This window comes from Triticum dicoccoides, chromosome 4B, assembly GCF_002162155.2.
Source record: "Triticum dicoccoides isolate Atlit2015 ecotype Zavitan chromosome 4B, WEW_v2.0, whole genome shotgun sequence".
Classification (NCBI taxonomy): domain Eukaryota; kingdom Viridiplantae; phylum Streptophyta; class Magnoliopsida; order Poales; family Poaceae; genus Triticum; species Triticum dicoccoides.
Genome location: NC_041387.1, coordinates 675,018,139 through 675,032,259, shown reverse-complemented (window position 1 = coordinate 675,032,259; position 14,121 = coordinate 675,018,139). Strand labels below are relative to the sequence as shown.

Sequence of the window (14,121 nt, the reverse complement as noted above, 5' to 3'; positions counted from 1 at the left end):
CAAGGACGACAAGGTGCAGGTCGACTGCTACCTTCTCCTTCGAGTTACGACACAAATACAATGTGAAGTAATCAAAATCCTACCGAGTGGTGAGTCTGCCTCTCACTCGGGGGCTTAGCTGCAGTCCAGTACTCGCCTAAGTGTTTGAAATCCTACTGAGTGGTGAGCCTGCCTCTCACTCGGGGGCTTAGCTCCAGTCCAGTACTTGCCTAAGTGTTTGAAATCCTACTGAGTGGAGAGCAAACCTCCCACTCGGGGGCTTAGCTGCAGTCCAATACTCGCCTAAGTGTTTGAAATCCTACCAAGTGGTGAGTCTGCCTCACACTCGGGGGCTTAGCTGCAGTCCAGCACTCGCCTAAGTACGAAATTCATTCCGCTCTGCAAGGACGACGAGGTGCAGGTCGACTGCTTCCTTCTCCTTCGAGCTACGGCACAAATACAACGTGCGCTCTGCAAGGACGACGAGGTGCAGGTCGACTGCTACCTTCTCCTTCGAGCTATGACACAAATACAACATGCGCTCTGCAAGGACGACGAGGTGCAGGTCGACTGCTACCTTCACCTTCGAGCTATGGCACAAATACAACATGCGCTCTGCAAGGACGACAAGGTGCAGGTCGACTGCTACCTTTTCCTTCAAGCTACGGCACAAATACAATGTGCGCTCCATCCCGACCCGCAAGGACGCAAGTTGACTGCAATCTGTGATCCAACCTGCAAGAGTACGTCCCAAGCACTAAAATATACTCCGAGTGGAGAACAAGGTTCGCTCGAAGACAAATGCAAGCATATTCAACGGCAAAGCCAAGTTCAGATAGCATCCTGCGGGTCCAGAAGTGATCAGGCGTCAAGCCTATTAAAGTTTATCGGTTACAATATCACTCGGCATTCCGAGGCAAATTTAAGGCATCAAGCATAGAAAGTTTTTTACTCCTCAGGTGGAGGACTGGAAGGTGCGACGAACTAGTCCAGGTCGATTCCATCTGCAATCCGAGTGGCAGCAGCAATGAAGGTCTCCATGAAAGATCGGAAGTCATGCTTCTTGGTATTGGCCACTTTGAGGGACGCCAGCTTCTCCTCTCGCGTATCCTTGTAGTGAACACGAACAAGAGATAGAGCAACATCAGCACCACACCTGGCAGAGGACTTCTTCCATTCCTGCACTCGGCCTGGTACTTCATTCAGTCGAGTCATCAGAGACTCGAGGTCAAGTTGAAGCGTCTCTCTCGGCCAGAGTGTCGTGTAGATCCGCGACGCCGCAACTTTCAGTCGAGCAAGATAGTCGACCACACCAGCGACACGAGACTCAAGTCGGCGCACGTTCATGGCAGTTTCGTCCTTCACAGGAGAGTTGATAGGATCCAGGCCTGTCTCCACTCGACTGGTCTCTTCCTCGAAGTTTAGGCAGAATTCTATACACACAAGTCAAAGATAAACCAGCAGTTCTACGACGAGTCGACGATAACAAGTCAGTCGGGTGAGAGAGGTTACCTTCAAGCATGATGAACAACTTCTTGGCGAGCCCTCCCAGATAAGCCTCCAGATCATTCTTCTTCCCCACCAGCTCACTAGCCTTGTCACTCAGAGCAATCTTGTCGTTCTTCAGACGGCTGACTTCCTTGTTGGCCGCGTCGAGAGCAGCTTTCAGGTTGGCATTCTCTTCTTCAAGTTTGCCAATTGAAGCCAGCTTCTCTTCCGCAAGCTTCGTTTTGTCCCAAGCCGCCTTCTGCAACTCAACAAGTTCCTGGTCCTTCTTGTTCAAAGCCACCTTCGTTTTTTCTGCAAAATGACAAGGAGGTCAGAACCAATAATGGGCAGAAGGATGAAAACAGTCGTCAAGTTCTCACCAATCGTACCTTTTGCCTCGTCCTTCGCCTTCTGAAAGTTCTCCTGAACAACTTTCAAGTCAAGGTCGAGCTGGATATGTTTCTTTTCCAATTCAGTATAACGAGCCAGAAGCTCACAAGATTTCTGCAAAGAGTCAGTCGACAGATATCAAAGAGAGGTTACTTCCGAGTAACTAAGAGAAAAACCGTAACATTTCTAAGACTACAGTCGAATCAAAATATTCAACAGTAGTCTCGGGGACTACACCCAGTGGGTGCACTCAGCGTGCCCCCACTAGTTTTATCGACTTGATCCGATCAGTCGACCAAAAGGAACAAAGAGATTGTGGTTCCAAAACCATAGCTAACTGCCAGCAGTCAGTCGTGGCCTCATCATGATCTACCAAAAAAAAGAGAAAGAAAGTTCTTCAGACTACAGTCGACTGCCAGCAGTCGACCATAGTCTCGGGGACTACACCCAGTGGGTGCACTTAGCGTGCCCCCACCGGTTCCAAGGTTCCAGTCGACATGGTCTGACCAGACTGACTGAAGAAGTTGGAATGTTCAAAATACAAAGACTACGGTCGACTGCCAGCAGTCGACCATAGTCTCGGGGACTACACCCAGTGGGTGCACTCAGCGTGCCTCCACCAGTTCAAAAAATCAATTGAAGCACCGAGTGGGTGTACAGATTCAAAGATCTTCGGAAAGAAAACCTTCAGATAGCATATCCTAACAGAACAGGCGGTGACCAACTAACCTGGACATTGCTCTGAAGGGCTGAGCTCGCATCATAAGCCGCTTGGCTCACTTCCCGGATCGCCTTCACCTGCTCCATCATAATCCCCGCCTGGCGTATAGCCTCCTTAGCAGCAACCGCTTGGTCCCCTGGGACGTGGTGCGTGGCGAAAAGGGAGGGCAGATCAGCAGTCGATGACGAAGGCCGGGCACTCGTCAGCGGCACAGCAAAGGTCATAGAATGCCGAGTGACATCGCCACCTTCTTGAACCAATGCCTCAGACACCGATGCAGTCCGAATGGTCTTGCCAGCCGGCACCTTCTTGCTCTTCTTCCCCCTCAGTGGCACCTCGTCATCATCATCAGGGAGATCAATGACGTGAGGAGGAGCTGCAGGATAAATCCAGAGTTAAGAAACGGAAATCCAATTGACCAGAAGTGAAACTACAGAGAGCGTACTAGGATTGGAGGTGGCAGCGTCTTCCATCTCTTGGTCGTCGTTCTTGGTGGAGGTCTCGGAGGTAGCGGCACTGCAGATTTCAGAAACCAGTCGGTTAACCAACGAGTCGACCAAGAGTCTACCCATGCTAAACGAGGAAACACGAGTTCTGCTGTTACCCGGAAATCGTGGGAATGGCCATCTTCATCTTGGCCAGGGCCTTCGACGGCTTCAACGACGCTGCTCGGGGATGCTTCAGAGCTTTTTCAGTCGGAGCAGGGGAGGACGTCCGATGGCGCTTCGTCGACTGTCCCGCAGGCACAGTTGCTTTGCCACGCTCGACCGAGGGGTCATGGGTGAGCTTGGATCGCCTTTCCGTGCGAGAAGGATCGGCTTCCTCCTCCTCTTCCTCCTCCTGTTACTCCTCCTCTCCACCAGAGTCGTCGTCATCTTTGTCCCCCTCGGCGTCGGATTGCTACTCCTCCTGGCTTTCTCCTCCGCTCGCCTCCTCCTCTTCGACCTGTTCTTGCGCCCCGTTGGGCATCAAGTACATCTCAGTGGTGAGCTAGAAGACAACGAACAAAGCAAAAGTCAGTCGACTGAACTCTAACAAAACGGAATGAAGAAAGCAGGATCACAGTCGGAGAAACAGAATTGGACCTTCTCTGGCTCATATGATTGGTCGAGTGGAGGGATCCTCCTAGCTCCTCGGGGGTTGTCTCTATTCCCTGTGATGGCAGTCATCCACCTCTCCAGCGTGGCATCCTCGACCTCCTCCGGGTGGACCCGAGTGGTGTCTTCAGTGCCAGAATACATCCACATCGGATGGTCTCGATATTGAAGAGGCTGGACGCGTCGTCGGAGGAAGACCTCCAGGAGATCCATGCCGGTCACCCCGTCACGGATAAGCTGAACTACACGCTCGACCAACACTTTAACCTGCGCCTTCTCTTCTGGGATCACCTTCAAGGAAGAAGGCTTCCCCACTCGGTCCATGGAAAAGGAGGGAGTCCAGTCGACTGCCCTGGCGTCGGCTGGTCTTTGCAGTAAAACCAGGTCGACTGCCATCCACGAACCGAGTCGGGAAGGACCATGGCCGAAAATGCACTTTTTCCCCTCATCTGAACTCCAAGGCCCCCGCACATCTGAATCACTTGGGTTCTCTCATCACTCGGATTGGCCTTTTTCACCATCTGTGAGCGACAGGTGAAAATGTGCTTGAAAAGACCCCAATGAGGCCGACAACCCAAGAAGTTCTCGCACAACGACACGAAAGCAGCAAGATACACAATAGAGTTGGGTGTGAAATGGTGGAGTTGTGCCCCAAAGAAGTTCAGAAATCCCCAAAATAAAGGATGAGGGGGCAAAGAAAATCCACGGTCAACGTGGGTGGCCAAGAGGACACACTCACCCTCCTGAGGCTGCGGGTCCAACTCGTTCCCCGAGAGCCTCGTTGATCCATGGGGGATCATTCCTTCATTGGCCAGGTCATCAAGATCTTTCTGACGGATCGTCAAGCGGATCCAGTCGCCCTGGATCCAGCCCCATGGCAGGCCGGTCCTTGATGAAGATCCGCCTCGACTGGTCGCCCTTCCCTTCGCCTTCGCCGTCGCCTTCTTCGCCCGCTCCAAAGCCGCTGTCTTCTCCTTCACCATCGTCGCCAGCGAAGCATGCAAGAAGCAGCAGTACTAGGGCAGAAGCGAGCGCGGCAGATGAATCTGGAGAAGAGAGAAGGAAATGAGAATGCACTGTTCAAAAACCCCCGTTCGGCGCCTTATATAAGGCTGCTTCCGAGTGGCTGACATGTAGGCCCGGGTGATCCTGTCAAATCCCGCAACAGTCGCGCGCGCGATACGTGGTGAAAAAGCTGGCGCAGAGATCGAGGCATCCCTGCCTTATCCCGTCCGATAGCTACGGCCTCGCCCCGTCCTGCATGCTTCCCAAAATTCAAATCCCACAAAATCCGTGGGTTGCAGAACAACTTGTCAGGCGGAAGATCTCCTCCACTCTGTCACTCGGAGCTCTCCAAAGCGAAATCATCACTCGACAGATACAAAGAATGGATCAAGGCGACTGAAAAAGAAGTTGGCACCGTCACCTAAAGTTCATTGATCCAAGAAAAGACATGCTCATAGCACAAGAAATGGGTCGGAAGAGTTCTCAACTCCTTCCCCACTCAAACCTCGATCCATTCGGGGGCTAATGATGAAGGTATGTACCTAGGGTAGGGTCATGGACCTGTCCAAACTACCCTACCCAAGGACATCTCTAAAAGAAACCACCTGTCGATCGACTCAGAAGTGTTCCACCCGACAGACTCGAGGGCACTCGACCATGAAGCCAGCCACTCGACAGCCAGGAGATCTGAAGTCACTCTGCACGTAACGGTCTGTCATTAAGTAGCCTTTATGGTCTTCATAGCACTTTATGTGGGCATTACCAGTAACCCCCGGTCTTAATGTACTTTAAACCCTGCATAATTGAGGGCTGGAGGGGTCTGGCAAACTCTATATAAGCCACCCCCTCCTCAGTATAAAGGGTTCGCACCCCTGTAACTCATACACATATAATCGAGTCGACCGCCGCCGGGCTCCGAGACGTAGGGCTGTTCTTCCTCCGAGAAGGGCCTGAACTCGTAAAACTCTTGCATATACAACTACTCCATAGCTAGGATCTTGCCTCTCCCTTAGTACCCCCCTACACTACTGTCAGACTTAGAACCACGACACAACCCTCAATGACTCCTTATGCTTTTCATATGGGGCGGGCAGTACCTAGAAGGCCTGCTCGTGAGAGGCTTTGTTATCCCACACAAGGCCGTTTGAGCTATGGTGCTAATCGGCCAACAAAAATTTCTCCAAGCAAGGCCAAACATAGGGATCCCAAATATACTCAGCCTAGGTGGTGTCCTCCAGGTTTAACTAAGACCATGAAAAGGATATTACAACGCATGAGGAACCACGAGAAGGTAGAGCATAAAGAGGAGAGGCAAAGGTACGAATTTTTCAGTAAAATTCGGCCCATGGCACTCACAAAACAAGTGTGGAGGCCTAAATAAAAACAAAACGCAGATGCTTCTACATTAACTGCCGCAATACCTTCACCACCGAAAGAGGATGATGCGACCCCTATTACATCGTCCACACCACCTGAAACATCCCCTTCAATTGAGGAAACTTTCAGCCCAATATACACATTCGGAGATGAAGATGAGATGGTGGATTATGAATCTTCGCCGGTTCAGGAAGGTACAGATATTAATATGGTATATTACTTACCTATCGAGTTTCGTGCTAAACATGAAGAAGGGGAGGTAGCCCAGCTGGATTTTGGTCCTAAGAATGCTATCTTCGAGAAGCCAAGAGAACCGGTGAAACATTTGAAGCCATTATACCTTAAAGGTCATATTAACGGATTGCCTGTTGCTAGGATACTCGTTGATGGTGGTGCTGTGGTAAATCTTATGCCCTACTCGGTCTTCAAAAAGTTGGGGTTAGATGATGATACATTGATGAAGACAAATATGGTACTTAACGGATTCGAGGGTAAAGAAAAGACAGAGGTCAAAGGTGTGATGTGCATGGAACTCACCGTGGGAAGCAAAACTTTGTCCACCACATTCTTCATCGCCGAGGTGCAAGGTAACTATAATGTTATATTAGGTCGCGATTGGGTTCATGCTAAACAATGTGTGCCATCTACCATGCATCAATTTTTAATACAATGGATCGATGATGTGGTAGAAATCATTCACGCGGATAATTCGGCTTGTGTTGCTTTGGCCGATGCATCGGTGGATTGGAATCATCCCGATGTTGCTTGCTTAACAGGGCGTGACTCTCGGAGTTTATTTCCTTAGTGCTACAAGGAACGGCTTCATTCCCATCTCTTTAAAGCCGATTGGTGGTAATCGGTTACAAGGTATGATGTGAACCAGAAGTTAAAATCAATGGCCGATATAAAATTATCGCCCTAAGCATAAACATAGCCGATACGTAATTATCATCCTAAGAAAAATAAATGGTCGATGGAGTGTTGACATCGTCTTTAGAAAAAGCATCGTGCAAGTTATTTTTCGGCACACAAGTTTGCCGAAAAACAAGGGGCATGTGTTGACACCAGATTTTGGCACGGTCAAGAACTTATTTAAAATGGCCTCAAATGGAGAAGATCTACATGAGAGAGTTCCGTATTGTTGATATGAACGTCTTTGAAGTTTGGGCCATCTTCGTCCGATTTCATCTCGAAGGCCAAAACTATGCTCAAAGTACCAAGATCTTATATTCAGAGTACAGTTTGGCGGATTAAGCCCCCAACACGACCACAAATGGAAAACCTTTCTACACAAGTTGTCTTTGTATCATCGAAACGGTCGATTTTGATATAAAAGTTGTCTTAATCCGAGGTTGTATGCAATCTGTGGAGGCAAAACAAGGACAGAAACAGAAGCTGCAGAGTCATTTCGGACGGACCGAGTTGATTGACTCGGTGAGACCGAGTTGATCCGAGAAATTACAGAAAGTCACAGAAAGTTGGCAACGCTCACTCGGTGGCACCGAAGCAAACTAATCGGTGAGACCGAGTTGATCCGGAAAATTATAGAAATTTACAGAGTTGGCCACATTCACTCGGTGAGACCGAAGCAAAACAATCGGTGAGACCGAGTTGATCCGGAAAATTGCCAAAGATTCCTGTCCGAGTTAGGTTAGGGTTTTTGACGCTTTGGATGGACATTTTAGTCCTTTTCTTGTACAGGAAGTCAAGCCGCCTCATAAATAGATGAGAGGTGACGGCCGATTGAACAACACACAATCGACAAATCAGTATACTACTTTTACCCTAGTTTTTACATCTCTCCCTTATTCTTTCTCTCTCGTTCTTCATCTTGGAAGGCAGCGATCCACGAGGCTCTAGGGGCGAGCGAATCGATCTAGGGCAACCCATAACTGCCGCGTGTCCAGACGGGGTCCCTCCCGGGCGCGTGGGGTTTCGGGTCCTGAAAAGCACCCGCCGGATTGCTTGTGTACCGCGCTTCCGGACGGGTCTCCTTCGGCGTGAACCGCGGTGCATCACCCTCGGCGTCGGAGGTACACGGTGACGTGTTCGTGTGCGAACAATCACAAGAGTGAGAGGTTCCGGAGACCTGCTCTTCCATTAGTCCGTGCATGCAACAGGTGCTCCAGAGAAGATTATGACGACGGTGCAAAAGAGAGAAGAGGCAAAACCCTAGCTGGGTTCAATGTCTCTTTGGCGGCGACCGATAGTTCATATGTATAGGAGACACAAACGGTATTTTCTCGCGATCACCCTCATGTCGCATGCATTTACCGTGGTGCGCGTGTGGTGTTTTCATTATCTCACCATACCCATCACTTAATGAAGTGCAGAGGCTTCCGTATATAAGGATGCCAAACTTCACCTCCACTGACTAGCAGGGTGGGACGAAAGACTGCAAGAGAGCCTACTTGCCGCCCACGGGCGGCAAATGGTGGAGCCTTCGCTGAAGGCAAAGCGAATGGGTCGGCCCATTATGATGTAAGCTAGCTCCAAAAAAGTAAAATAAAAACTAAATAAAAAGTAATGATGAGCAAGAGCTCGAACTTGCAACGGGTGCTACTAGCCGATCAGATTAGTGAGGCCTAGTGATAGATTAAAGGCACGATAGTTTAACTATCGTATTCTTTTGAAAAAAGTTCAAAAAATATATATTGAACAATTTTAATATCCGTTGAAAATTTTCTAAATATACATTGAACATTTTAATTAGGGACTTTTATATTTGTACCCCTAACTCAAACCCATTACTCATATTTACCCTTAATTTCAATGTGTACTCAAATTTGCCCCTATGCCGTTAGGTGCCCTTATAGAAATGTCCTTCTGTAGTGTTCCCATCCAATCAAAGGGCTTTGACTGTTCGCCGGACATTTTTTGGACCCCTCTCTGTATGTGACACTTACACGCCCATCATCCCTAGAAAAAAAAAGAAAAAAAGTCCCTTTCTCTCACCTTTACTATCATTGACGTGTGGTGCCCTACCATAAAAAATAAAAGGGAAAACTCTCACACACACATACACGTGGATCCCGACAAAAAACTTAGAAAATATAAAAACTTTATTAAGCCTCAGGACCAAAATGACGGTGCCCATGTGCGAAGGCACGATCGACGGTGACGTACATGAAGATAGCCAAGCGATCAAGTGGCTGCGAGAACAGCCTGGCGACGATGCTGGCACGAAGCTACACTGGTTTGGGGTGTTGGGGTACAATGGGCCTTTCAGAAACCAAGACAGCATCGAGCTCTCGTGACGGCGAGTGGCGGTACTAGGCATGGAGGAGCTACGGGCACGAGGAGGTTCAGGAAAAAGGGGGAAACATCCTACATCTCACCAAGAACTCGAGGATGCTCTCAGAAGAAGCAGGGGTAGCACATCACAGGAGATCGGGCGATAAGCGCCGCTGGCCGTCCGAGGTCTCTGCCGTCGATTCTGGCATGCGCCCCTCCAATTCCTAGCGCCAAGGGGCCCTCCTAGAGCTCCTTATTCCTTCACGCTCTTCAATTTTGCGCTCAAGCATCCACTTTGAGCTCCCCACAATGACCATCGCCATGCGCCGCTGAACTCCGTCGGGGCGCTGAATCTCGTGGCCTCCTACGCGCTTAGCTGACACGAACCGAAGCATGATGAGACGATGGTGTGCTCAGCGCGGCCACACCGGCGATCCTGCTAAGGGCAACCGCCGCCTGCTGCTGGGAGCCGCCAGTTCCGCACGCCGGAGGAGAGAGAGGGGGGGAGAGAGAGAGGATGGAAGATAGAATAGACTTCTTTTTTTCATTTTTTGGTTGGTTCCACAGTAATTGTGAGAGAGAGGAGTGAGAGAAAGAGTTTTTTTTATTTTATTTTCTTCGGATGGGTCCCGCATGTAGGTGATGCATGGAGACAGGGGCAAAATGTCCAATAAAAGCCCTGTAGATGTTCAAATCCCTTTAGCCGAACGGAAACGACACGGAAGGGCATTTCTATAAGGTCACTTAACGACAGAGGGAAAATTTTGAAGATGCTTCGAGTAGGGGTAAATATGAGTAGTGGGTTCGAGTTAGGGGTATAAATGTAAAATTCCCTTTTAATTAATACACAATGAAATTTTTTGTATTATACGATGAACTATTTTCATATATGATGAATATTACAAAACTAAATAATGCGTTGAGCAATTTTTGAATATGCATTAAACATTTAATAAAAAATGCGTTGAACAATTTCATAGTATACGATGAATATTTTTTGATACACGATGAACTTTTTTATAACGCAAGGTGAACTATTTATATTGAAAGGTTCATCACTGAGACATTGACACATTGCCTCAACGTATCCCTGGTTGCATTTTATGAGACTTTCGGTGATATTTACCACTTCTATTGGACAAGTGACATGATGATATAGGTAAATACTTTCGCTGCCCAACATACGTCCAGTTGCTACTCAATTAGTATGTTAGCCTACTATATTACAGGATAAACTTCCGCTGGTATATATTATACATTATTATTTTATATAAGCATGTCAGAGTTAAAGAAATCGGGTAATGATTTTTCCCTATTTATGAACTAGAAGCTGCAGTCTACATACGTACTGGGAGAGTGTGAGCTTGAGTGAAATGTTGGCACACTGCACCCAATGATATCACTTCTCCACTTCTCCAACAACAATGAACGATTGAGGTGGTGGTCCTGAATTTCTTGGCGCAAGTCTTTACTCAATAAAGAACTACTAAGGTATGATCAACGATGTTTTGCAATATCTATGCACACATTACCAATGCACTTATCAACCGCAATACACAATACCGATGCACTTGCCAACTACAATACACAATTTTCTATGACTTTTCATATCATCCCATCAAAGGTTCAAATAGACATATAATTATATATTTCCTTTCATGATTTCACTATTTACTCACTCCGTAAATCAACAATACAAATTCCCGCAGCAACGATGCTGGGTATCATCTAGTTTTACAAGTTTGTGCACCAAACTGATCATCGTGTGCAAGTTCTAAGACCCCTGGTGTATTTACCTCAAAATAATTTATGTGTACTGGCTTAACATCACACAAAAATCGCCATGTATTGGCAGATCTACTATTATCTCTTAAAAATGTCTTATTTGGTTGTTAAATTGGTATTCTTGCAAACCAGTAATAACTGAAGACATTTACCATGAAAGTTGTATGTTCAGAGAGAATTTGATAGTGAACAAGAAAGAAGGTAGACAACTGAAGTTCCGCACAAATGATAGCCATAAAATCTTACAAAAATCAAAACACCCGCTGTTAATTCTTTTTGCGGGGGACATCCACTGTTAGTTTTTGGAACCTATTTTTTTATTAGTCCATAAGCACACGACCTCAATAAAAATGTCAAATAGTGCACTCAAATAATAAGGAGTAAAATACACATAACCACCACAATAACAGCGTCATTGGCGAAAAACCACAACTTTTCCAAACATTGCAATTTCACCGTGCCGAAAAAATGACAATGACAAAAAACACTGAAATTAACGGCCGTTGACTACTCGGTCGGGACCGTCCTGGTCGGAATGGCACGTTCGCTTCTTAGTGAAGGAGCGGTTCCTTCAAGCGCTGCTGACCGCCATTCGCCTTACAGCGGCTGCAAAGTTTATGGGAAAACATAAGTACTGAGACGTGTGCTAAAGAGAACCAAGCGCCAATTTTTTGCTTTTTAGAGCATTGAACTTCATCTCTTTTCTTTACAAAGGAAGCATAATTTTCATTTTTGTATGATTTTCAGGAACAAATCAAACACTAACAGGAACTTGCACAAAATAAAAACAAACTTTCAAATTTATTTTGATTTTTCTGTTGAATCAGTAACATTAAGTTACATGTGCATATCTGAGTGACCAGAACAAGTGACAAGAATGGTCACACATGACTGATGGGATTAAACAGAGGCCTGGGGCAAATATTTATATAATAGTCTTACTATGTTACACACACACCTCATACTATGTATCACAAATACACATGCTTTACACATTAAGTAGATCAGATTCAAGAGAAATCAAAAGAGCAAAAAGAAAGGTCTGCTGACTAGGCCTCAGTTCCCTGTGGTGTGGGTCCTGCATGTCAGTTCCTCATTTGACAGCATCAGTTATAGATTTTTTTTATTTTACTATGCATTTTTTTCTTCTGAATTTACTGTTTATCCAAGTGCACCTACCCCAGGTAGCAGCAGCCACACCTTCCTCTTATAAATACTTGTACTTTTCTCCTGCAATCAATTAAATCAGATCAAAGCAATAAAATCATAGGTGCGACTGGCCGGTAGATTGCTATACGTGAAAAGCATTCACCAGCTTGGTTGTGTATAGTTTGCCTCTGACAGTTAGCGTACGGCCGTAAAGTACACAGACGAGTCCGAAGCTACGCGAACAGTAGCCAAGGCGGAGATGAGCGCAATGGAGATGGAGAAGTTGATCAGCGAAGAGAAGGTGGTGCTTGGCGGCGCTGGAGACGAGGAGGAAGAGGACGACGTGGTACTGCCGGGATACCGGTTCCACCCCACCGACGAGGAACTCGTCACCTTCTACCTCCGGCGGAAGGTGGCTGGGAAGCCGCTCAGCATCGAAGTCATCCGGGAGATGGACATCTACAAACACGACCCATGGGATCTCCCCAGCAAGTTCCTTCTTCATTCTGTGATCAGGTGCGATTTCTTTACATGAACAAGACTTGTAATCTTACAGTGTCATCGTCCACCTGTAAATTACGCAGAGGGGAGCACGGTTGGTGGGGAAAAAGAGTGGTACTTCTTCTGCCTCAGGGGGAGGAAGTACCGGAACAGCATCCGTCCCAACCGGGTGACCGGCTCCGGCTTCTGGAAGGCCACGGGCATCGACCGGCCGATCTACTCTGCCGCCAGCGGCGGCTCGGGCTCGGGCTCCGGCGTATTGATTGGGCTGAAGAAATCTCTCGTCTACTACCTTGGCAAATTCGGTAAGTGCACCAAGACCGACTGGATGATGCACGAGTTCCGCCTCCTGCCGTCCGCCCCCGCGGCCACCAACGCCTCCCCGAGCATGCAGGAAGCGGTGAGTGGTCCACGCGTGCATTCAATTCCACAAATGGTCCATGTGGTGCGTGTTTGAACTTCGCCCATAGGATCGACCACATCAAATCACGATGAACACGTGTACGAAAATTTTTTGAGCAAGGTCACAGTCCCGGCCACGTGTGGTGCGGTGTAAGTGTAACATTGATCTAACGTGTGCGCATACGACTTGAAAATGCAGGAGGTGTGGACCATCTGTCGGATCTTCAGGAGGACCATCACCTACCGGAAGCAGCAGACGTGGAGGACGGCGCCCACGCCATCCGCTGCCGACCAGAGCTCCAACACGGGGAGCTTCGAGTCCTCGGAGGTCGGCCACGAGTACATGAACTGCCTGCAGGCTCCGGCACCCATCGCCCCGTGCAACCCCCCGCAGCAGCACCAGCAGTACGTCAGCCAGATGGACGCAGTAAACAGCAACAACTTCTTCTACGAGGACACCATGCACAACCAGCAGTTCCAGGGGCAATGGAATGCGGCACCCGCCGCGCCGGAGCCAGAGGAGAAGCCACAGAATACACCGTCGGCGGCCGTCTCCTTCCACCAGACTGACCATAGCCACGCCGTCGCAGAGAACGATTTTTACGAGGTCGAGGGGTATTTGGAGGAGATCGCGAGGATGATGGAGGTCACCGATACGGCAGGGTTTTACGACTGAGAAAGCTGCTGCTGCTCCCGGGTGTAGGTGCACCTTGTAGGGCAAATAAGACCCGTCTAGGGTTTGGGCACCGCGAGCGCGTGCTTGCGCGCAGTGGCCTTGTCGGGCTCGAGCCGGAGCGAGCTTGGGTGCGTGCGTGCGCGTCCAAGTGTAGGTGTGCGTGTGTGTGCCGGTCAGCGTGTGTGTGTGCGCGCGCGTGGCCGCATGAGTGTGTTAGCAAGGTTTAGGGGAGTGGACCGCGTCGGGCGCGCAGCATGGCCGCGGCGATCGTGTACGGGCGCGAACGGAGTGCGCGAGCCAGTGCGCAGCGGGACGTG

General features: G+C 48.5%; 1 protein-coding gene across 1 annotated transcript in view; it reads left to right on the top strand.

Moving 5' to 3' along the window:
* The window catches only part of LOC119293069 (transcription factor JUNGBRUNNEN 1-like), a 33,808-nt gene extending 20,004 nt beyond the window's left edge, over positions 1 to 13,804 (top strand). The window contains exons 2-4 of the mRNA XM_037571661.1: positions 12,440 to 12,713; positions 12,810 to 13,126; positions 13,328 to 13,804. Of these exons, the coding sequence (XP_037427558.1) occupies positions 12,440 to 12,713; positions 12,810 to 13,126; positions 13,328 to 13,804 (1,068 nt within the window). The remainder of the gene's footprint in view (positions 1 to 12,439; positions 12,714 to 12,809; positions 13,127 to 13,327) is intronic.
* The last annotated feature ends 317 nt before the right edge of the window (positions 13,805 to 14,121 follow it).